This window comes from Podarcis vaucheri (assembly GCF_965113315.1).
Source record: "Podarcis vaucheri genome assembly, chromosome: 11".
NCBI lineage: Eukaryota > Metazoa > Chordata > Lepidosauria > Squamata > Lacertidae > Podarcis > Podarcis vaucheri.
This window is the reverse complement of record NC_138749.1, coordinates 48,467,313-48,492,557: the sequence shown is the minus strand read 5'-3', so window position 1 is coordinate 48,492,557 and position 25,245 is coordinate 48,467,313. Positions and strand designations below refer to the sequence as shown.

General features: G+C 42.1%; 2 protein-coding genes and 1 pseudogene across 5 annotated transcripts in view; all 3 read right to left on the bottom strand.

Moving 5' to 3' along the window:
• SNX24 (sorting nexin 24) overlaps positions 1-5,330 on the bottom strand; it is a 77,443-nt gene extending 72,113 nt beyond the window's left edge. The window contains exon 1 of one of the 2 annotated variants that reach the window (XM_082191683.1): positions 5,114-5,330. Coding sequence is in view for 1 of the 2 variants with exons in the window: in XM_082191682.1 (XP_082047808.1) it covers positions 5,114-5,173 (60 nt within the window). In the remaining variant the exon portion in view is untranslated. The remainder of the gene's footprint in view (positions 1-5,113) is intronic. The other variant, XM_082191682.1, reaches the window with a different exon arrangement.
• An 862-nt stretch (positions 5,331-6,192) lies between these two features.
• On the bottom strand, positions 6,193-9,414 carry LOC309514488 (small nuclear ribonucleoprotein F pseudogene; annotated as a pseudogene). Its single transcript has one exon. The product of its transcript is annotated as a small nuclear ribonucleoprotein F pseudogene (transcript).
• Positions 9,415-11,915: 2,501 nt separating this feature from the next.
• The window catches only part of SNX2 (sorting nexin 2), a 28,559-nt gene continuing 15,229 nt past the window's right edge, over positions 11,916-25,245 (bottom strand). The window contains exons 8-15 of one of the 2 annotated variants that reach the window (XM_082191595.1): positions 25,041-25,116; positions 23,505-23,618; positions 23,157-23,250; positions 21,405-21,610; positions 19,426-19,569; positions 12,986-13,070; positions 12,815-12,882; positions 11,916-12,087 (exon numbers count right to left, since the gene is read on the bottom strand). In XM_082191595.1, coding sequence (XP_082047721.1) covers positions 12,037-12,087; positions 12,815-12,882; positions 12,986-13,070; positions 19,426-19,569; positions 21,405-21,610; positions 23,157-23,250; positions 23,505-23,618; positions 25,041-25,116 — 838 coding nt within the window. In that variant the 3' untranslated portion in view covers positions 11,916-12,036. Of the gene's footprint in view, positions 12,088-12,733; positions 12,883-12,985; positions 13,071-19,425; positions 19,570-21,404; positions 21,611-23,156; positions 23,251-23,504; positions 23,619-25,040; positions 25,117-25,245 lie in introns of those variants that run through there. The other variant, XM_082191594.1, reaches the window with a different exon arrangement.

Below are 25,245 nucleotides of genomic sequence, written 5' to 3'. Positions count from 1 at the left end.
GAAAACAGCATAGACAGCAAAGAGGAGCCAACACTGTTGAGTTGAGAGGGCCAAGTGAGGATTTTTTAAAAGAAAAGGGGTGTCCGTTAAGGCACATGAACAAAATTTCACCACATAGTTGTTTAAAGTGGACCAAGTGGTTGAAAAGGACAGAGGTCCACATGGATCTAGGTCTTGGAACTGATATATTACCAAAGGTTGATTACCAGCAGGACAAGAATCAAATAAAGTCTGGCTACAAAAGCCAGGAGTAGGATAAAGTATCACTAAAGTGATACTTTAGCCAGTGTGGTGTAGTGGTTAAGAGTGGTAGTCTCGCAATCTGGGGAACCGGGTTCGCGTCTCCGCTCCTCCACATGCAGCTGCTGGGTGACCTTGGGCCAGTCACGCTTCTTTGAAATCTCTCAGCCCCACTCACCTCTCAGAGTGTTTGTTGTGGGGGAGGAAGGGAAAGGAGAATGTTAGCCGCTTTGAGAATCCTTAAAGGGAGTGAAAGGCGGGATATCAAATCCAAACTCTTCTAAAGTATCCATTACTGACGTGCTTAAAAAATGAAGGGATTATTAGCAGTCTTTTTAATGACTGAAACTTTCTAAGACTTCAAGAGCAAGTTTCCATTCAAGAAAGCGAGACGTGACCGATATTCCAATTTGTAAAGAATTACCTTCTCCTTAAGGGACGCGGGTGGTGCTGTGGTCTAAACCACAGAGCCTAGAGCTTGCCGATCAGAAAGTCGGTGGTTCGAATCCCCGTGACAGGGTGAGCTCCCGTTGTTTGGTCCCTGCTCCTGCCCATCTAGCAGTTTGAAAGCACGTCAAAGTGCAAGTAAGATAAATAGGTACCGCTCCGGCAGGAAGGTAAATGGCGTTTCCATGCGCTGCTCTGGTTCGCCAGAAGCAGCTCAGCCACATGACCCGGAAGCTGTCTGCGGACAAACGCCAGCTCCCTCAACCTATAAAGCGAGATGAGTGCGCAACCCCAGAGTCATCCGTGACTGAACCTAACGGTCAGGTTTACCTTTACCTTTTACTTTATCCTCATACTCTACTGTTCAGCTTCCCATCCAGCTGTCAGACTATTTTAAACCATAGACCTACATACTGCTGAATTGAATTGACAGAGCAGCATTAAAGGACTTGGACTGAGAAGCCTTAGAAATGGAGGAAGGACACAAATCATGTTTTCAGGGCTACACTGCTTTTTACCTTAGGACACTGCTGCACAGGAAAACTAAGCATAAGGGTAAGGTAAAGCCCAGAAGCAAAACTGACGTAGCTCTGTACTTGTCCTGTATTTAAAGTCATTTTCTGGTAAAGCTGGGGAGAACTAGCTAGCTTGACGTCATCTGCTTATCACGGGATCAACAGATTTGGAATATTAGCATCAGGAAGTTACAGTGTTTCCTCCTGACTTGCAATAGGAGACTCCTTTCACTGCTATGGTGCACAATCCACGGCTAGAGCAGATTTAAAAGGAAGTGGGAAACTATATAAACTAATATAAAGAATAAATCTTTAATGATTTTATAGACAAGAGAGAGATTAATAACTTAAAAATGAAAATATCTGACATCATATCCCAGCTCCATAATTCAACTATCTCAAAAAGCAATTAAGGGATAGCATTAAAAAAGTTAATTAAAAACACTGCAAGCATGTCAGTCAAGTGTGCCCTTTGCACCTCGGTCCACTTAAACACATGTCACCTTGACCTGTAACACACCAATGCAACATTTTTGGTCAATATAAATCAAGTACACACTAATTTATTCGGCCAGTGTCCAAGTATCTGAATCAACATTAGAAATCTAACTAGTACTTGCTATTCTGTTATTGACAAAGGAGGCATATTTAAATGATAACAAGTGCTCATGGGTGTCATTTTGAAGTTAAATTGTTCCCCAAGGATATCTTTACAAAACGTCTACATTTAAAGGTCATTCACTGCCAAATTATGAACAACTGTTGCATTTTTAAATAGAGGTTCAATAGTTTGGAGACCCACTCATCAATTTAAAGTGGCAATAAAAAGTTTAGCCGTTGACTGGTATTAACTGAGGAAAACAAATATCACCAACATCTTGTCAAGCACACTGTCAATTTGACTTGCTTAAAAGGAAAAACGTACAAGGCGATCTCACTGTCAAATGGTAAGCTTTGGAAGTCATGTTGCTGGCTCCCGACATAGCCAACAAGAGAAGGTCAAAATTGGTGCTGTCTCACTGGGCACCAAGGAGGAGAGGTCCAGCTTAGGAACATGGGAAGCTGCCATTGGTCCATTTAACTAAGTACTACAATGACAGGCTGCAGCTCTTCCAGAATTTCAGCAGCAGTCTTTTCTGGTCCTACATGGAGACACTGGAAATTGGACCTAGCACTATTTGCATACAAGTTTGCCAAATGAGCTACAACCCTAAATTTTACCTTCTCCCCAACATGCCAGTTTTGCATTTGGAGGGATTTTTCTTTCCTTATGGAGAAACATTCACTCATGTGAGTCCCCACTGAAGAGCAGGTCTAACCCAATGGTTTTTAATATTTAATCCACTACTGCCCACCAAGTACACAACATTAGCATCAAATGTCTGCTGAGCACAAGACCCTTGTGGCCGATATGAAGTTTGGTATTAGTAGACAGCTCTCAATGACCATTTCTTGCCAAGCAGATGAGTGGATAGCTCAGCTGGTTAGAATGTGGTGCTTATAATGCCAAGGTTTGCAGGTTCAATCCCCATGGGACAGCTGCATATTCCTGCATTGCAGGCAGTTAGACTTGATCAGTGTTTGCCAAATTTGGGTCTCCAGCTGGTTTTGGACTACAACTCCCATCATCCCTAGCTGGCAGGAACAGTGGTCAGGGATGATGGGAACTGTAGTCCAAACACAGCTGGAGACCCAACTTTGGGAAACACTGGACTAGATCATCCTCAAAGTCCCTTCCAACTCTACAGTTCTATGATTCTATGACTGTGCTGAAGGCACATTTGACTAAATATAATGAGAGGAATGGCAGGAGCAGATTCTGTGCATGTACCTTTTACTGAGGTGAGTATTTAGCATTTAAACCCCATTGTCATGTGCTACTTTATGTATATGAGGAATAAAGACGTGTATGGGATTTTATCCTCAGGGCAGGGGATGAGTAGTAGATCAAAACTTTCTTCTGCTGAATTTCAGATGGCATTTCAAGAGCAGTGAAGGAGCTGTCGAAAAAACCCCTAATGCTTACCTTTGCCTCCCCCAAAGCTCTGGATTCCCCCCCCCCCCGATTTGTAGATAGCAGCTCTACGCCCTCTGGGCAAGAACCACTGGTTTACACCCAGCGGCAGTGTCAGATCACAAATTATATGAAGCAATATGGAATACAGAAGCACAAGAAACTCTTGCTTTCTGCTACAATGTGTGAAATGGGACTTGAGCATGACACTTGTAATAAGGTCAACGGTCATTGGAAACTCAAGGAACTGACTATGAAAAATGCTTATCCTGGCTTTACAAGTGTCAGATGTGGTTTTGGTTTCTCTGCTATATCTTAGGCAGCACTTTTGGGAAATATGCTAGCTCTTCCTTAAGACAGTTTCTTTCTTGCTCACTGCAGTAGCCAATATCATTTTAGAATATTATTCCAGCTAAACCAATAAACAAATTATATCAGGCTTATTTTCTTGAGATAAAATAGCAGGTGGTGAGACAGTCAAAACAGCTTTTTTAAAAAAAATAGCATGCAATTGCCGCCCCACCGCAGCAGCTTCACTTACAATTGACAAGGATCTCTGTGCAACTTAGTTGATGCCATCCTTCTTTGAAAACTCCGAACATAAAAGCAGTTGGGAGAGCTCTGACACTTTTTGCAAGCTGAGAACCTGGTACTCAGAAGCTGTTGTAGCGCAGCGAGTTTTTATCTCGCCTTACTTAAAAGAACTTAAACATGAGTTGAAAGCCCATCCCAAGTCACAGAGATGTATTCTTCCCAAGCATGAAGCCACTGCCAACAGGGCCAATAAGCATATTTGTTTAGCATACCTGGGCAGAAGCCCTCAACTTCACATAAGCCCTCTGCACATGCTCAAGAGGACATTATTGTTTCTCAGGGGCCAGAGTTTTGGCAAAGAAAAAGTGGCAATGCAACCAAGTCTAGGAAACGACCCCAGGTACTTTGCTTCTGACCTGGCTGATGCCAATTCTACCAGTCTACAAGAAGGCTGATAGCCGAAGAATTGATGCTTTTAAATTATGGTGCTGGAGGAGACTCTTGAGAGTCCCATGGACTGCAAGAAGATCAAACCTAGCCATTCTGAAGGAAATCAGCCCTGAGTGCTCACTGGAAGGACAGATCCTGAAGCTGAGGCTCCAATACTTTGGCCACCTCATGAGAAGAGAAGACTCACTGGAAAAGACCCTGATGTTGGGAAAGATGGAGGGCACAAGGAGAAGGGGACGACAGAGGACGAGATGGTTGGACAGTGTTCTCAAAGCTACCAACATGAGTTTGACCAAACTGCGGGAGGCAGTGGAAGACAGGAGTGCCTGGCGTGCTCTGGTCCATGGGGTCACGAAGAGTCGGACACGACTAAACAACTAAACAACAACAGAAATGGCCTGTCCATTGAATGTCCAGTTCCCTACGAGCAAACTCCATTAAATCAGGTTATCCCAAACTTGGGTCTCCAGTTGTTGTTGTTTTGGACTACAGTTCCCATCATCCCCCAGCCAGCAGGACCAGCGGTCAGGGATGATGGGAATTGTAGTTCCAAAACAGCCAGAGACCCAAGTTTGGGAAACCCTGCATGAAACAGTAGCCAACGCACCTGACTTGTTTCTCTCTCTTACCAACCGGCATAGGGGGAACCTCACACCGAAGAGCTCTCGCCTTACTATTGCGGGTCTTTATACAGCCTTGCAGCGCAGGACGCAAAACTGAGGGAATTTGGCTGGTGCTTAGAGGTGCGTCTCACAGCTTTTCCCGCACCACCCCCTTAGGGCGAATGGAACGCGCCGTGAAAGCCTCACGGCGGCCCGAGCTGTACCAACCCGCTCCTTAAAAGGGGGGACGGACGGACGGTAAAGAAAGAGGAGGGAGAGTTTAACCTCGCCTTTTCCCGCCCACCACTCACCGTGTAGCCCCTCTCCAACTCACTCTCCTCATAGCGGAACGACGGGATGTAAACCTCCATGGTGCGGTCGCTGGTGCGCAAGAGCGCAGGCTCCGGTTATGGAAGCGCCTCCGGGACGGGAACGGGGGCGGGGGAATGGGAAAAGGGGCGGGGAGAGCGCGCGGCCGCGGGAAAGGGGCGGGGCGGGGGGAGCAGGAGACCCTCCACGGCCCCGAGGAGCGCAAAGCCTGGCGGAAGGCGCCGTCGGCCAGCGCCAATCATGTGACTGGCAGGGACAGCCTTTTCCTATTTCTATGGGAACCGCCGATGCTCCCCACGTGATTCCTGGTGCAAGATGGCCCGGGAAAGGGGAGGGGGCCACGGGGAGAAAGAGGCAGCGGCCGCATCAGGAGGGCGATATACAATGATGCTTTCTACACACGAGGGGAGTTTCCCTTCAACAAAGTGTAGGATCGTGGGAACGAAAATAATGAATAGAGTTGGGGCATAACACAACTGATCCCACTGTGAATGGTTCACTTTGAGGTTGTTGCTGTCGTATTATCATGGAGGAGCCGAATGATGTTCACAGATTTATCTGGGCAGCCAATTTTCAGGAGCACAGTCCACAGGCATTACGATTCACAGTGTCGAAGGCCTTAGGTCAATAAACACCATATGCAGAGATTCAACATCAACTTCGTTTAACTGGTCATGTTGTGCCTTCCAAAGCAACTAGAGTGGTACCTCTGGATACGAACGGGATCTGTTCCGGAGCCCCGTTCGCATCTAGAAGCAAATGTAACTAGCGATGGCACGTCTGTGCGCGTCGCTTTTCACCGCTTCTGCGCATGTGCGTGACGTCATTTTGAGCGTATGCGCAAGCGGCGAAACCCGGAAGTAATGCGCTCCGTTACTTCTGGGTTGCTGCGGAGCGCAACTCGAATGCGCTCAACCCGAAACGCATTCAACCTGAGGTATGACTGTACTCTATTCCAAACTTAAAAATGGAAAGCGTAATGCTGGTGGACAACAAAAGGTTTAAAGACTCTCAAGGCAAACCTAAAAAAATGTAGTATTAACACAGACAACTGGGAAACACTGGCCTGTGAGCGGTCCAGTTGGAGAACAGCCTTTACCAAAGGTGTCATGGGCTTTGAAGACGCTCAAACTCAGGACGAAATGGAGAAACGTGCTAAGAGGAAGGCACGCTTGGCAAACCCTCACCGTGATCAACTCCCACCCAGAATCCTATGTCCCCACTGTGGAAGGATGTGTGGACCCAGAATTGGCCTCCACAGTCACAGACTCACTGTTAAGACCATGTTTATGGAAGACAATTTTACTCAGCTACGAGTGATCGCCAAAGAAGATATAATGATATACAATGAATTGCAAAAAAATTGTTTAAAATAACCTTTTCTAAAACAAACAAACCCAGAAGCTTTCCTTTTGGGAATTATAGGACCAAAGCTGCCAAACTGCATAGAAATTTATTCATGTATGCAACTACAGTGGCAAGAAGGTTACTTGTCCAAAAATGGAAAGAGGTCGTCCCAGCAAAAGAAGAATGGATACAAAAACTTATGGACTATGCAGAAATGGCAAAACTTAGCGGAAAAATAAGAAATCAAGATAAACTTTTTTTAAAAGAATGGAAATGGTTTATTGAATATTTACAAGTAAACTGTAAACAGATTGGCAGGATTATTGTAATAACCCGCAGTTTGATAAGAGTATATATTTAAAGTAGATGAGTAAATAAGTAGATTAAGTTAATTTGGAATATGCAGGAAATATAAAAAATAAATCCAGAATGAGGGGGAAGGATGTCAAATTTTGAAATGTTAAAATGATTGTAAAATTATTGAAATGTATAAAACTGAAAATCGTAAGAAACCAGAAGCTTTTCTTTTAGGAATTGTAGGTGCCAAAAGTCCAAGTGTATGCAACTACTGCTGCACGGATGCTATTGTAGCCCAGATATGGAAAGAAGGCACAGTCTCTACTAGAGAAGAATGACAGATTAAACTGATGGATTATGCAGAGATGGCAAAACAAACTGATGTTTGTTTGCTTGATGAATGTTTGTAAATTTAATTATTATTTTTTAAAAGGAGGATGTCCTCCCCTCTAGCGTTCTGGCACTGGTGGTGACTCCAGGGAAAACACCTTGAGGGAAAATGGTAAATTAGCAGGATTGCAGTTAGTGCCGACTCAGAGCTCAAATGCACTTAGCCCACAAGACAAACCTAAGAAAAGGTGGAGATGCACAAAGATCAGGGATAGATCAGTCAGCAGAGCATGAGACTCTGTCAGAAATGGTATCTTTATTTTTCTTCCATAATGGTAAGCTTTCTTCAATGATAGTATTTACTTGTGGCCATAAGAAAGGTTACTTGCATGCCCTCCAACATTTCTCCAATGAAAATAGGGACATCCTTTTCTATTATTAATTATTATTATTCTCCATCCATCTGATTGGGTTGCCTCACACAGCTTTCCACACACACACACACACACACACACACACACACACATTAGTTAAACATTAAAAAACTTCCCTACACTTGGCTGCCTTAAAGGTTGTATAGTTACTTATCTCCTTGGCTCAAGGGTCTCATGATTCCATACTCTAGGATGAGAAGAGGGATGTCCTACCATACCCTCCAATGCTTCTCTGATGAAAATAGTGACACCCTAAGGAAAAACAGGATATTATGGGATCAAATCAGAAACCAGGACAGCTTCTGTAAATCCAGGACTGCCCCTGGAAAACAGGGACACTTGGAGGGGCTGTACTTGACCAAAAAAACAAACAAAACCTGACAACTAAATTTAAGGTGTTTTTTTTTTTAAGTTATCCTCTCATTTCTCCATCTTCTTCTATGCCACTTATATAAAGGACATTATTGCACCTTATCAGAACACCCAGGTGTCCATCAATATATTTGTATTTGCAAGCTGCATATTCATGTAGCCATTGACAGACGAGGTAGCCTTTGTATTCCATTCCCCACTTCAGCTTCACCATCACTTGCTTCCCAGTCATCCCATTTAAGAAGGGCTTTGGGTTAAGAGGCAGACTCATAGCAACCCTGGGTTCAAGCACCATGTTGGGGAAAAGATTGCTGCACTGCAGGGTTCTGGACAAGATGACCTTCGTGGTCCCTTCCAACCCTTGCGATTCTATGAAGCCTGTCTTCAGACCAACCAGAAAGCACTTTTAGTCATTTTAGTGACCTTACCAATAAAGAGTACTGTGCTAGTGACATTTAGTGGCTAGGGTTCATTCTTGTATAAGCTTGTAGTTACAAGTGGAACGAGCCTTCTTTATTCGTATCGCCTATAGATGTCCCACAAGTAGTGGTTTTGAATTATCCTCAACTCTTCAGGGTGAATTTTAAGCAAAATGAGAAAGGGGGCAGCTAAAGGAGAGAAGCAGGGAGTCAAGGGAAGCTGGGAAGATAGTAAAGCCAAGCAGTTTGCAGGTAAGATACAAGGTAGGTGGTGGAATGCTAGATGTAAACACGTTTTAATTTGCACTCCTCCTTAAGACTTTCAAACTACTTGGCTTTTTGCAATGTGTCCTGCTTTTCTCTCTTTCCCCTCTCCACTTGGGTTAACATCCACCTTGAAGGGCAATTCTAGGTAACATACCTTTTAACCTAAAAATAATTGCCTTTCTGTGGATTCCACCCACCCTCATAGGTCAACATTTCCACCTATAGCTATGATGTATGGGCTCACAACATGTGGATTTATTTCTCCACCATTCATCTTCCTCATTCTACTATACTTGGATCTGTATGGGGAAAGTCTCATTAATGGACAGCTCAGACAGAGATACTGTAATTGACTACCACCTGATAGTACCAGTTGCTCTTGTTCATAATCGCATAACTGTGATGCTGTTAAAAAGGTGAATGTGTGTTCCTGTTACTTTTTCCCTGCTTGGACTCCAAGGAACCATAGTAGACAGTGCTTTGGTCTTGGAAACCAGATGCACGTCTTGCTATATGCCCTCAGTATACTGAAGGACAGGAATGAGCAGCTTACTATTTTGTCTCCTGCAGTAGCAAAAGAAAGCCATAAAACCCTCCACAAAGGCCTTCCAAAAAACAAACATTTACAGCACAGTGGAAAATCAGAAGTGGAGGGCAAAATCACAGGGGAAATTATAGTAGTAAGTACTGAGCAGTACTGGGTGGGTGGAGGTTTGGAAGTTGCTGCTCTTCAAAAAGATTCAGCTCAAAACTAAATTAGTTCAGGAATCTGTTTCAGATGTTGCACTGCACATTCAGTGTCCAAAATCAAGTTCAGTGGTACCTCAGGTTACATACGCTTCAGGTTACAGAGTCCTCTAACCCAGAAATATTGCTTCAGGTTAAGAACTTTGCTTCAGGATGAGAACAGAAATCGTGCTCTGGTGGCGCGGTGGCAGCCGGAGGCCCCATTAGCTAAAGTGGTGCTTCAGGTTAAGAACAGTTTCAGGTTAAGAACGGACCTCCAGAACGAATTAAGTACTTAACTTGAGGTACCACTGTAGATGGGTATCAAAAACATATACAATGGTACCTCGGGTTAAGTACTTAATTCGTTCCAGAGGTCTCTTCTTAACCTGAAACTGTTCTTAACCTGAAGCACCACTTTAGCTAATGGGGCCTCCTGCTGCCCTCATGCTGCCAGAGCACGATTTCTGTTCTCATCCTGAAGCAAAGTTCTTAACCTGAAGCAATATTTCTGGGTTAGAGGACTCTGTAACCTGAAGCGTATGTAACCTGAGGTACCACTGAACTTGATTTTGGACACTGAATGTGCAGTGCAACATCTGAAACAGATTCCTGAACTAATTTAGTTTTGAGCTGAATCTTTTTGAAGAGCAGCAACTTCCAAACCTCCACCCACCCAGGACTGCTCAGCGTATGCAACCCGAGGTACCACTGTATGCATATTATAGATATAGCTTCATGAGAGAGGTGTGCAGGGTAGGGAAGATTTGAATTTACCCAATTTTTAAACAAGCAGTTTAAAAGAACTGCAGAAATTTAGCATTAACCCCCCCCCCAATATAATGCTATGAATACTTAATAATTGTAAATAGGATTGTTATAATTTCAGTTCCTGGTTTTGTTAATAAACTAAGCCCAATTGAAATGTATTTCTCCCCCTGGTGTTAGGATATAGACAGTTATGATCTGTGCAGACAGGAAAGAACATACAAGGGGTTGTATGCAAAGCTGACCATACCCCACAAAAGATCAATTAAATTAATGGGCATTACTTAAAGTTAGGTGCATGGATTCCAGTGGATCTACTCCAACAAGAACTCAGTTGGATAAAACCCAGCGTTTCCCCCCCAAAACAGGAAACACCATTTCCTGCTGAGTAGAGAAATCTTAACATCCTCAAATGTTACTTTATCAACAATTTGTTAGTGTAACTATGCTCTTGGGTTCTTTTGCAAGCCCACAATTCCTCCAAAACTGAAACTCTGTTACTAGATGTTGGTTTACAGGTTATATTTTAGAGTGAAACATTTGTTACATTTAAGTCAAAGTCTGTAGATTTAGTACAGTCATACCTCGGGAAAAATATGCTTCAGGATAAGTATTTTCGGGCTGTGCTCCGCGGCGACCTGGAAGTAATGGAGCGTGTTACTTCTGGGTTTCGCCGCTCACGCATACGGTCAAAATGATGTCATGTGCATGTGCAGAAGCGGCGGGGAAAAAAGACACAGAGGCATACCAAAAAACGAATGTGTTTGCATTAGGCGATGTTCTGAAGTAGAGGACCTTATGCATTATATCTTGCACTGTCCTTTATATAATGATGCAAGAAAAAGATTTTTAGTACCTATAATGACAGGGTCCCCTGGCCAGAACCCCTTTGACATGATTTTATATCTCCTCGCAGACACAGATAAGTATGTGACCTGGAGCTTTTTGCAACTGCTGCTAGGAAAATTAGAGCACATTATATAGCCAAGGTAGCCCTTAACTGTAGAGGAGATGAATTCATTTGATCCTATCTATCTACCTCAGCCTATGCTCTATCTTTGTCACCAAACTCTGAGTATAAATTGCACACTGTATTAATTGAAATTGTTTTTAACATTAGTGACCATGTGATGATTTTAGCTTATGAATGTTATTGTTTAATGTTTTTATTTGTACATTGGGTTACTTTTATAGCTCTGTTTAGAGTACATAATGTTTTAATAATATAAATGTTTTAAGTCTTTTTTATCAATTCAGTATATATATATTTTTAATTGTCAAATAATTCTGTGTACATTGCGGCAGCCTTTGGCTATGTGCAATAAAACTGACTGAGACTGAGACTATTCAAGTGTAGTTGTTTAAGAAATCCATTTTTTAAAGAAGCTAGACCATGTAAAAAAGTGTTCCTTGTTAGGAAAACTAATCCAAATTCTTCTCAGCCTAAATCTGCATAGCTGCTACAACTACTTAGTGCCTAATACACTTAAACGAGCTAGGAAATGAAGAACAAAGTTAAGGATTAATGTTTCACAAGGTACATCCCTTTTATTACTGAAATCACAAAATCTTGATTATGTACAGGAATGTGTTATGTGAACATTAATAAATGCAATTTGTTTCATAAAGATCAGGTAGACAGAACATAGAGTAAAGAACAAAAATAACTTTCTGGCCTTGCATCGCACATTTTAGTGCAAGTATTAAGACACAATAGTGTTCAATTCAGCAAGTATTGCAGAATGTCATGCCACAGTCCACTTCAAAGAGGGTCAGGACATGCAGCTGTTAATAAAATGCTGTAGTATATAAAAAGCCACATGTTAAATTCAAAATATATAGTGGTTTATTTGGATAATTTTAAAGTGATTTTCACTATGGAATTTAGCTCAGTTGGGACAAACATCCAAAGAGTCTTCATATTTTGGAAGAGTCTTCTTCTTCTTAGGCAATGGCTTTGGCTTCAGGTAGGAATGCCTCCCAGTATTTTATCAGCTTGGGAAAAGAGGAGAAAGGAGTAAACATTTCAATTACTTACAAAATCATCACCAGTTGCTTTACTGCATCTCAAATGGCAAGAAAGTCCTTCAATATTATAGTATCACTTTCAGAAGCTTAGACTCTTTTCTTTTCATGCAACTATTAAGTAAATAAAAGTCTGAACTAGGCTGCTCCCTTCTTCCCCTAAAGAAAAATGAGTTCTTAAGGGTTATGGTACAAACAAATCTGAAAGCAAGTTTGCTTGTAAAATGTACACACCAGCTTTCATTTTAAGAGATACCCAATTTATGCATTACTCATATGACCCAAGCCTATTGTTTATCCAACTGTGCTGTGCTCCACTGACATTAGGAAAGATTTTTTTATTTTTTAAAATGTCTTTCTCTCTAAAATAGAAATGCTATGACCAGCTTTATTGTTCAGAGTTGCAGAATATTTACATTACGTAAACTTATTAAAGAAACAAAAGTGCAATGTGATAGTTGCCTCTACAAATAAGTTACCCAGAACACACTGAATTTCTCTGCCAGCTCCCTGCTGAATTAGTAATGTTTAATCAGCCAAGTAAGAAAGACTAGAAGAGACAGACCTAAAGAGAAGCTCCTGAGCAGCAGGGTGTGTGTGTGTGTGTGTGTGTGTGTGAAGTTCTTTTAATTTATTCATCCAGAGTTAGGAATGAAAACCCCACCAAATGAATTACAAACACTGATATCAAGTTTACCTGTTGTTGTGTTTGCACTAATGATTCCAAATACTTGATTATAACAGTTTTGAAGTCTCTCACGCGTTCTTTCTGTTAGCACACAAAACATAATCACATATAGAAGTTAGCCAACATTTTTGCTCCGTCATGATTTTCTGAACGTTTACATTGTTTATTGATAATGTATACGTGCCTCAAATCTTCCTACTTCTTTGCGTATTGTCTTGGAGATTTGTTCAAAATCCCTTTCTCCTTGTAGAACTTTTGTTTCCCACTGAAAGAGAACAGGCACAAACAAAGCTTAAATACGAAGCATTCAAAAGCTCCCTGCTTGATAACATTGGCCCAGCCTTTTACAGCAGGGGTGGCTACCTTTCTTCTGCCCAAGGGTCACATGCCATAAATGGGTGTGCCTAATATATGCATTATACACATACAGCAGACATGCAGGCACACAGCAGTCTCTCTCTCACCTCTCCTGGATGCATTCGGAAATGCTGCGTTTTCCTTTGTGCTCAAGATCCACTGTGATCTGTGCAAAGCAAGAGGTAGCATTTCTCCCCATCACCCCTTCAATGTTGGGGTGGGCTGGGCGAAAATGTAGCCTTTTACTCTAAAAAGCAGGCAGAGGGCTTAATTACGGCCCTGTGGTTCTTAGCACTAAGATCAGGATAAAAGATCAGAGGCTCTCTAAGGAGCAGGTAGAACCAACCAGGAGATTGACAACAACAACAACAACAACAACAACAACAACATCTCTTAAGGACTGGCAGGCCACTTCCTGTGCTTTGGGCAGGTCAGATGCAGGCTGTGTGATAGCCACACATCCTTTGCAGGGGTCAGCAAACTTTTTCAGCAGGGGGCTGGACTATATTTTTTGGGGGGGAAATGAACGAATTCCTATGCCCCACAAATAACCCAAAGACGCATTTTAAATAAAAGCGCACTTTCTACTCATGTAAAAACACCAGGCAGGCCCCACAAATAACCCAGAGATGCATTTTAAATAAAAGGACACATTCTACTCATGTAAAAACATGCTGATTCCTGGACCGTCCGCAGGCCGGATTTAGAAGGCGATTGGGCTGGATCCGGCCCCCGGGCCTTAGTTTGCCTACCCATGCTTTACAGGGTTGTTTAAGGATTACTAATAATTACACATGAAGCACTTTTGTTCACCATTAAACATTTAATAAATGCCACAAGAGTCTACTGTGAGGATTGCCAACAGATATGCCCTCTAATGATAAACCCACTACAGTTCAGTTGAGTCTGTAGACCAGGGGTCTGCAACCTTTAAGACAAAAAGAGCCACTTGGACCCGTTTCCGAAGAAAAAACAACAACTGGGAGCCGCAAAACCATTGCGACATTTAAAACAAATATATCTCCGGAGCCACAATCTGACAGCGGGCGGGAAGGTGACGTCGGGACGGTGCGTGACTAACGCACGCACCGCCCCCATGCGACGTCACAGCCAGTACAGCGCCCGCAACAGTGAGGAGTGTCGGGGCGCACAATGCGCCTCCTCCCCTCGCTAGTATCCGCCCCGGAGCCGCAGCAAAGATGTAAAAGAGCCGCATGCGGCTCCGGAGCCGCGGGTTGCAGACCCCTGCTGTAGACTATAACAGGCAATGCATTGCTACTGCTTATTCACCGTGTATTCTAGCTCAAGACTAATAGTACCATTTGGTCCCAATGCTTGAAGTTCAGGCTAAGCTGTAAAAATGACAATACTAATTAAAGGAGACATGTGTATGTACTGAACTGTAGTGTCTATAGGCTGGAGAAAGTTGGCCGCCTTTATAATGCTCCTCTCATAATACTCTTGGCTATTGTTAGAGGCTTTGGGTTTTAAGAACACTTAAAAGTGAACTGTAACAGGTTTTATTTTAAGACACTAACTGAAGCCCAGGAATCAGCTGTCAGATCCAATTGCTTCCCTATGAAAACAAGCCAAGAGTACACAGCAGAAGTTCAGAAATATCTATTACGGTGTGAGGAGCAAAGGAAAACTCTGCCTTCTCCAAAGGTCCCTAGAAAAGGCACCAATGAGCAGAAATAAGGTTACAGCACAAAATATGCTGAGCAGTAAATTACTAACGGAAATTAAAACAGTTTAATTGTGAAGCAACCAATAGTAACTTGGGCATACACAGTTAACCCCAAAATGTAAGAAGATTTAACTTTCAAAACTCTTTACCCCTGTCAGATCAAAGTTACACCAAGCACAAATGTGTAGAGTCACAGAAATAGAATTAATCTGGTGGCAGACACCCTAGGCCAGGGTTTCCCAAACTTGGGTCTCTAGCCATAGAAACCAGCTCCTGTGGGCCAAGGGATCTCCCCAACAATAAAATATTTGAGGGGATTGCCCCCCCCCCCAGTTGATGAGCATGGCCATTCAAATGGTGTTCATGCACTGCTCCATGTGATCAATTATGTGACACAGGGCTTACCTGCCCCCCCTGCAATATTTTATTCAAGTTGGCACCCCTGTCTCCAGTTGCTTCTGGACTACAATTCCCATCATCCCTGACCACTGGTCCTCCTAGCTAGGGGTGATGGGAGTTGTAGTCCAAAAGACCCAAGTTTGGGAAACCCTGTCCTGGAACCTGCAATCCTCAACCTGGTGCCCACAGCTCGTATACTCTGAGCATTGGCCATACTGGCCGAGTCTGATGTGAATTGCCATTCAGAACTGCAAAAAGGCACCAGGTTGCAGGAAGCTGCCCTAAGACGTAGGTCTCCCACAACCTTCAGATTTTTTGAATTGCAGCTCAGACTGAACACAGCTAGCTTAAGGTTTACGATGTATTAGTGGTTCCGTGAAGCTGCCCTTTAATATTAAACATCCATATTAAATACTTCATTTTTCAGTTTACACACAAATATATTTGGCAGTGGGCCACTTTGCATGTAATGATAAGGGCACGCCAGCAAGCGTGTGGGCTACTGGAGAAAAGACTGTGGCTGCTTTGCTTCTCCTCCTGACATTTTGCTGCTGCCAGTGTTCAAAACTTCCATTGTTCTAGGCGTATTTCGCAACAGGAAATTTCATTAGCACAAGCAGTTTCTGAGCTCTGGGCGCAGTACTGCACCTAAGATTTCTGATTAAAACTGCAGAGTAGAAGGAAAGGAGGACCTTTTCCTGCCTCCCCATTTCCAGCTCCTCTCTGAAGACTGCAGAAAAGACCTTCTTAATAATATTAGGGGGGTGGGCAGGGGAAGGACTACTAGACCATGTGAAAAGTGAACATAATGTTTTAGATGCAGTTCATTCATTTTCAGCTCTGTATTCTTGTTACAAAAAAGCATGCCTAGACATTCTGTTGTTGCGCCCATAACCTAGGTTTAAGGTGCCATTTAGCTCCTAGCTTTCATATCTCAGTTTCTCACACTGGCTGCTGCACTGCACTGCACTAACCCATGGTTATACTTGCATGCTGTCCAAACTTGGGTCCATGGTTTAGTTCTCTAGATAGAAGCAAACTTAAAACTGTAACCATGGTTTTCAGAGCTAAACCATAAGCCTTGGGTTCAGATGGCACACTAAGCCAAACCATAGCTAAGCAAAGCAGAACAACTTGAGGAGCAAAGCAGCCATGAATTCCTCTCTGGGAGCCCACACATTCCCATTAAGCCATGATTCTTAGTTCATGTGCATTAAGACATGGCATTTTTTTAGTGTCACACGCAGAAGAGGTCATTGTCCACCCTACAAAGAGTCATTTCTAACAGAGAGAATTCCACCAGAAGAATAAAGATGGACTGAGCTATGTGGATATTGCAATGAGCATGTCAAACTGGCCATACAAAGCTTCCATCACAAAAGCCACAATGGAAGGCTTTCCAAACACATGCAGGCAACAGCAGTGTGATAGCAACTTTATACAAGGAACTCACAACATGAATGCAACTTTTACCACCAAGGCCTTTAGAAGAGAACTTAACAATCAGACTTAGCATTTTGATTCTGCACACTTAGAAATAATCTTTAGCATTAAAAAGAGGATTAGGCACCAATTCACAAGTCATTAGCATGTCAAGTTCACTTCAGGTTTAAGCTCCTAGTGCTCCAAGCAGCAGTCATGTACAGAATATGTTGTGTAGGATTGCAACGGCATGCAACAAACTGCTAGTGCAAACAGCAGCCAGTATAAGAGGGCTTAACAAGAGTTCAAAGCTGCACCATGCTCATATTTGATTTTCACCCTATGTGGCTAAAGGGTGCTTATATACCAAATCTCCTTTTATGGGAACCGAATCTAAATCTATGTAATGGGATTTTGTGGGCATTCACCCTACTAAACAATTGGGAGTTTGTGCTCCCTTCCTCATCCCTAGCTTAAATAAGGCAACTGGAAGTGGCAGACTTTGGGCTCTCAAATTTCAGTGGTGCTCTGCCCAACACTAAAATTTGTGGTCCCCCTCACCCTTGCACTGCATTCCAGAGCATTTTTATGGCACCCCCTGCAGCACTGCACCCAGGGCAGCCGAACCAGTCACGCTCCCATAAAACCACCTCCGGGGCCAATAAGTCGTGCTTGAATCCATGTAAGGCAGAAGCCCTTTGGGTGTTTCCTAGAACTGGAAACTTTGGCTGTTCTGCACTGAGTTGCACTATCCTGAAAGGTGCAAGGACATAGTCTAGAAATGGTCTTTAACTCCCCTTTGTCATTGGAGGCCCCAGTAACCCCAGTGGCTTGGACTGCCTTGTGCCAGCTTCTGCTTATATATCAGCTACAACCATTCCTTGACCTAGATAGCTTTGCCACTGCAACTTATGCACTGCTAACCTCAAGAATGGGCTGCTGTAATGTTATTTATGTGGGGCTGACCTTAAGGCTGGTCATAAAGCTGCAGATAGTGCAGAATATAGCAGCTGCTATGATGCTAACTGGGACGCGGGTGGCGCTGTGGGTTAAACCACAGAGCCTAGGGCTTGCCGATCAGAAGGTCGGCGGTTCGAATCCCCGTGGCAGGGTGAGCTCCTGTTGCTCGGTCCCTGCTCCTGCCCACCTAGCAGTTCCAAAGCATGAAGTGCAAGTAGATAAATAGGTACCGCTCCAGCGGGAAGGTAAACGGCGTTTCTGTGTGCTGCTCTGGTTTCGCCAGAAGCAGCTTAGTCATGCTGGCCACATGACCTGGAAGCTGTACGCCGGCTCCCTTGGCCAATAAAGCAAGATGAGCGCCGCAACCCCAGAGTTGTCTGCGACTGGACCTAACGGTCAGGGGTCCCTTTACCTACCTTTATGATGCTAACTGGGGCACACTATTACACAAACATTACACCACTCTTAAAAAGAGCTGTCCTGGTTACCTGACCAGGTTTAAGGTTTTAGTCAAAGCCCTAAATAACTTGAGCCCAGCTATCCACAGGAGCACTAACCACACTACCCTGACCAATAAGTAGGAATGCCTGATGAGTCCTTCCTGGCAATGCCACAACCTGCAGAGATTTGTCTCATGGCGATGATGGAAGGACCTTTTCAGTTGTGGCTCCTTTCTATGGAAATGCCTCCCTTCTAGTCTAAGGCAAGAGTATCAGTGTGTTGTTGTCATTGCTTGTAAGAGTGTTCTGATCTACTAGCTGCTATTTTATCTTGTACTGCATATTTTATTTTATATTTATTTTCCTTATTATTTATCACCTTGCTATTTCAAATGAAAGGTACTAGAGAAACACATAAATACTTTTAAATATATATTAGTATTAACACTAAACCCTGTTAAACCATTGCCCCTCATTAACCATAATTTGCAAACTGTTTCAAACTCTCCCTTCAGTGGGAAAACCTGACAAGTGTTAACTGCCAAACTCTGTATCAACGTTATACTTAGTTGCAATTAAGATAGCAGAAAGCAGGTATGATCAAAGAGCCCATTCTCAATTATGTAGCCACAGGTAAACAATCAGGAATGCTGTAACTGTCCTTGTCTATACAGAACTACTGCATAGTTGGAAAAGCTACCATTCTGACCCACAGGACTCTCAGCTGAAGAGAATGAACTATTTTGCTGTTTCATAAATGGAGAACTTGCATATTCTTATACTGTGATTAGTTGCATTCCTTATGCAACTTATGAAGCAGCCAGAACAGGAAAAAGAAGCATGGAAATAAGTTATCCTACCTCTTCGATTTCCTTAGTGAAGCATAACAGAAAAAGTGCAGAGATTATGATAACTTCAAAATGTTTTGACAGTTTTACTGAAGTTATACCATACATATATAAAAGGTATATATATATATATATATATATGGAAGGAAGTGTTCCATCAGTAAGTAAAAACATTGACTATTCACCATGATTTTGCAGGATTATGTGTTTTGGAAGTACGTACTTGACTGCATTAGCAGAGAAGCATGCTAATTTGAGAAGCACACCTTTGTCTCAATATATATATTTATTTCAAATAAATGGAAGTCTCCCACTTCAGAATGAAGGCATGTTTCAGAATCCATAGAAGCCTAACTTAAGCATGAAACTATTGAACCATTTGCTGCTCTGATAATGGAACACACAAGCAATGATTAAAATTAATTAAAAAATAATGCACTCAAAGCCAATGAATGGAGGGGAAAACCGCAGCCTTACATAGGAAAAGCACTACATTCCAAAATTTACCTCTTTGATTTCATCTTTCGCTTGTTGCAACTTGTCAGGCTTGTTGGCGAGCTGAAGTTTAGCTTCAGCCTCTCGTTTTTTCTGTAACATGACCTGAGCATCCTGCCATTTCTGCCAGCATTTCATTCGATGATCAAACACTCCCTGTAAGCAATAGTGTTGACAATTGAAAAGTGATGAGTCTTTACAAAATCTTAGACTTAAACAGGTAAACATCCTGTCAATATTAAACTGTGCTTTGGCCATCATCTACCTCTCATATTAAAGCCATCAAAATAGCAAGAATCTCAACAGGTAAAAGTTTGATTCTGACCACATGCCACATTAGTTTTTAAACAGTATGAGACCATTCGATAAAAATCCAGCCTAAAAAACCAGGCAGAGGACCTTCTTGGTAGTGGCACCCGCCCAATGGAATGCCCTCCCAACAGATGTCAAGGAGATAAACAGCTATATGACATTCAGAAGACATCTGATGACAGCCCTGTATAAGAAAGTTTTGAATGTTTGATGTTTGACTTTGCTTTTATATTTTGTTGGAAGCCGCACAGGGGGGCTGGGGCAACCCAGTCAGGTGGACGGGGTACAATCAATAAAGTTATTATTACCTTTACCTATTATTATTATAATTTGAACTTTGACCCATTGGTTTTGATGTCTACAAATGTTAAAATTTCGTTCATCTTGCATTCAAAGGACTGTGTAAAAAGCTGTAAGTGCTGTTCCAATATAATGACGAATAGGGGCTTTAGGATTATAGCCTCAGAAGATGTGAATTTATCCCCTATGTCAACAGCTGGGTGTGGTGTGGCATGTAGTATCTTCTCTCTATCAGCAGAGCAGAGTGCCACTGGGAGGGTTCTGCCAGAAACAGCCATGATGAAATGCCCTGAAACAGGAAGTGTGGAGATAGGATGCTGGAGGCTTCAAATCCACTGCAGCCCAAGTCCCATGGAGCCAATCATGGGGGCAACCTCGGCTACATCCATCTTGAGAAGGGAAAAAAAAGAGAAATCCAACTTCTCGTCTGGCTGCTGGAACTGGCAGGGCTTCAGATGCAGTAGAGGATCTGCTGCTCTAGTTTCTTGATAGGATTGCTCTCTTAAACCCAGCACTTGGAAGTATTTTACAATTAATATAACAAGATGGATGTTGAGGGGAAACTGTCCCTGAAGAACCTAGAAGACTGTTTCCCAGACCTGGGTCTCCAGCTTGGGTCCCATAATCCCTAAGCTAGCAAGACCAGTGGTCAGAAATGATTGGAACTGTAGTCCAAAAACAGCTGGAGACCCAAGTTTGGGAAACACTGACTGAGAATGAGCACAACCTAGTCAAATCCACAGAACATTTCTAACTACGGATAGGAAACTTTGGACCTTCCAGATGTTGCTGAACCATAGTTCTCATCAGTTTCAGTCAGTGTGCCCAACGATAAGGGATGATAGAGTTGCAGTCCTGCATCATCTAGAGCAGGCTTCCTCAACCTCGTCCCCTCCAGATGTTTAGAGACTACAATTCCCATCATCCCTGACCACTGGTCCTGCTAGCTAGAGATCATGGGAGTTGTAGGCCAAAAACATCTGGAGGGCTGAGGTTAAGGAAGCCTGATCTAGAGGGCCACAGGTTAATCATTCCAGCTACAGACATTACTTTCTGTTACAGAATGCCATCCTGCACACGTTTATACAGTGGTACCTCGGGTTACATATGCTTCAGGTTACAGACTCCGCTAACCCAGAAATAGTACCTCGGGTTAAGAACTTTGCTTCAGGATGAGAATAGAAATTGTGTGGCAGCGGCGCAGCAGGCCCCATTAGCTAAAGTAGTGCTTCAGGTTAAGAACAGTTTCAGGTTAATAACGGACCTCCGGAACGAATTAAGTACTTAACCCGAGGTACCACTGTACTGTGCAAACACTATAACCTTCAATGTAAATATTGTCTTGCAAGGTCATTAAGTAGTTTTTAAACCGGGCTTACTTTTACTGCACCAATAAGGCGAACATAGTCACTGAGCAACTCAGAGAACACATAGAAGTCAGCAAAAGCTTGTTCTTGATGCAGCTGATCAATTTTTTCTTCAACTTCAGCAAGCTGAGACAAAGCTCTTGATAAAGCAGTGTGGTCTTCTGAGTTCCCTAGCATGGCAGCACTTTTAGCAAAGGCAGCTGTGTTGGCTGAAAGTTCTGAAACAAGAATCCATCTAAAGTTGAGCTGTCACAAAATGCAAGTCCTTTAAATGCTACTTTGCATACAATGGCATTTTCGTGTACAGAGATAGAACAATTGGCTTGAGGGGGAAAGCTCAACAGAGCAAAGAGAAAGCTTGCTTCAAAGTAATTCAGCTTAATAGAAATTAACATTCATAAACTTTGCTGTGTACTAGAAGATAGTTTTGATAAAAGAAAGGATTTCTGTTGCCAACAGTTGTTAAAGAAATCCATTTAAAAAACACCTGCCTCTTTCTGCAAGTCTGTGACCTCATATAATTGGCATTGTGTAAAATGTCATAGTCTTTAAGAATAAGCATGCTTAAAACGATATCTGACTAATACAAAAATTTAAAGTTAACATTTTGCCTTAAAAAAACAGGTTAACCTATTTCTCATTGCAAGAAGAAAGTGGGGAGAGATATCTTGCTAGAAATCAAACACTTGAGAGGTGTCCTATTGTGTCATTTATATTGCAGCATGTAAAGACAACTTATACCTGCCAGACACCATGCACATTTATGCACAATCCAACTTGTGCTATGCAATTAAGTCTACTGACTTTAAGTTAGCCCAATGCTTAACTCTGATAGAAATCCATTTAGTTGCAAACTGGTATGTTTGTGTTTTATAAACCTATAGGGTTTATATCCAACCAAGTTAAACTCAGATTTGAGCCACTGAAATGTATGGACTTTGATTCAATGCATCTACTCTGATTGTGACTAACGTATCGCCCATAAATGAGCATGCATTGTTCAGGAAATGTGAATTAGGAAATGAAAAAAGCATAAATTGACGACACAAATAAGTTATTTTGTAAGCTTCCCTAAATCCCCTAAATTATGGTGTGTAAGCTCCCCTAAATTCTAGAGTGACATTTTTTTTTAAAGGTAAACTGAGCATGGTTCCACATGTGTTAAAGAAGTATTTTGTATAGGTTCCTGCTTCAGTGCACTAAGAAGGGTTAGGTGTTCCTAAAATCTCAGGCAGAACAGCTGTAACCAGATATTGTGCAGGTGTGCCTCATTGACTATGCATCTAGGTATACTAATCTGGTAGCAAATTTCATTGAAAAGTCTTGTGTTACTGTGCAAAACATACATGAGTTGGACGAGATACTTACTATACCTGGGGAGGAAGAAAATAATGTATGTGTTATAATGAATTCATACTACAGTACATGCAGATACAAAACAGTACTCTAGTCTGAAGAAAGAAAACTTGGAACATCTGATGTGATGCAAAGGGTACAACTGCCATGTTGTCCACTCCCCAATTTACATCTTTCTGCTTAAATCATTGGCTGTGGGTGTAAGAACCTGCTAAGTTCCCTCCTGTTTTAAAAATATATATGCGCTGTTAGGATTATTGCTGAAAGACCCTATTATCTTTTGTACACTTTGTGTGACTCTGTATTTAGCTTCTGGTGCTGAAAATATTTATTATTAATCAGGAAATGTTTGACAAGAAACTGATTCAGCAAGGGCTCACTTTGTGAAAACCTGAATAAAACAGCTACCTTTTCTATGACAGACCAAGGCTTCTACGCTACCGTGAAGTTTCCGGAGCTGCTGATCCAAATTTTCAAATTGTTGCTGTTTTTCTTCAAACCACTGGCAAGAAGTGAAATTCAGCCATTACAAATTACGTTACTATTGCAAAATACAACCCCCCCAAAAAACCACAACCCCACCCCCCCAGCAGGAAACAAATTAACTGGGTCCAAACATGGTAGCCAACTGATTCAGTTGAGAACCCAAGCCAATAAGTAAATTAATATCCCATTTTCTACTCCTACGGTCTTAAAATGCAACTGTTGAGGCTCATTAATTCATCTCATTATTCAAGTCGAAAAATCAGCTCTTACTGCATCCGATTCATTCATCTTGATCGTCATTTTGTTGACAGCGTCGGCAGCCTTGTTCACCATCCTCAATATTCCTGCTCCACTCAGAGCCTGAGTGTTAACTGCTCTCGGCAGCTGGAATTGAATGACAAATAAGGGCAAACAAACCGGTTAAAAGGCTGGAGGTTTAACTGGGCACCAAAGGGACTGAAAAGGATGTAGTGTTTTCTTCCCCCTCGTACATTTCAATATAGTGGAACCTAATTTCTTAAATTTACTACTTTTACATTCTCAGAGGAAAACTTAAAAAAATAGACTTTCAATTTGCTTTTCTCCTGCACCTTTACATTTAGATGGAACACAGAGACCATTTGTCAAAAGTTGTTACAATGCCGCCAAGTGCCTTAACTGGTCACCTGTATACCAACCGCAGCAGCGGCTTTTAAGGCTGCTCTGCTGCTGTTTCCAAGTTACAGGTGCAGCAACAATCTGTCTCAAAATGCTTCATAGAAAACACTGCGTCTATCTTGCTATACAAATATAAAAGTTCCTCAAAGATAATGAACTGCTATCTATACTTTCCTGAAAACACACGCAAATATTAGCCATAGCATTCTTTTCACTAGCCGTTGTAGCCCAGAAGTATGGCAAAGCACTTTCAAATCCCACCCCGCAAAGGTCGCTACAGGACTACAAAGATCCTCTGCCTATACCTGCCTTATCGAGTGAGTACCAATTAAAGGACTTATGCCTACTACTGGCAACCTTACAAAAACCTTTGCCAAATATTGAGATTTAAGGGTTTAGCTATGCTCTGCCGATTATCTGTTTGTTGCAGATGCGGTGGTCGGTTGGTAAGTTTTGGAAAGCTACAAGTGATTGATGCACCAGGGACACAGGAATTAACATGGTCCTACCTGTAGGAAGTGAAAGCTGCAGCTTTTTAAATAGGTCAAATTTAAACTTGTAAGCCCTAATGCATGGTTTCTCCCCCAGGATATGCTCAAACTGTAGTTTTTAAAAGTATTTGCAAAATTCTATTTTTTTACCAATATAAACAAACTGGTATGCAAAAAAAGGTTACTGAAGTATCTGGTACAGTATAACATTCTCATAGAGTTGGGTGGATTTTAAGAGAGATTTCCACTTGACATGAAAGGTGCCAGACTGACAGCACCGGTGACTGAAGTCCTCTATCCATGAACTAATTACTACATAGCAGACTGCAAAACTTTTATATGGTTGTGGTAGAAGGATCAAGTCTATTTAGCTTCCATGTCCCAAGCTAGTGAGTTTTGAGATCATTCCCCTATTTTACAGAGAGATCAATCAAGTTAAATCTCATAAGCCAGAGCGAATTGATGCTCCCGCATGCCTTGCACTAGATCAAATGTCTGGCAACTATTTTTTTTTGTAGCTTGAAGTCATTCAATTCCTATTTTGAGGGCACAACTGAAATTTATGAACTGGAGGACCAGATTTCTATATATGATGAGAATGTTCCTTTTGTGCAAAGCATCATTGTAGGTTGAAAGAAAAATAGGATAATTTAAATACCTCAGAACTTTCCAAGAACTGCCTTAAATCAGGATCCTGTAACAAGGTTGGGTGTTTTACTGTTCGTTGTAGATACCTATGGTTTTAAAAATTAGATAACATTTAATGTTCCTGACAATACTAAAAAAATGTTTGCCATGCACAGAAAGCATGCCGGCAGCAGTGCCATTCTTCAGCAGGCAGACAATGTGCTTTAAGTGTGCAT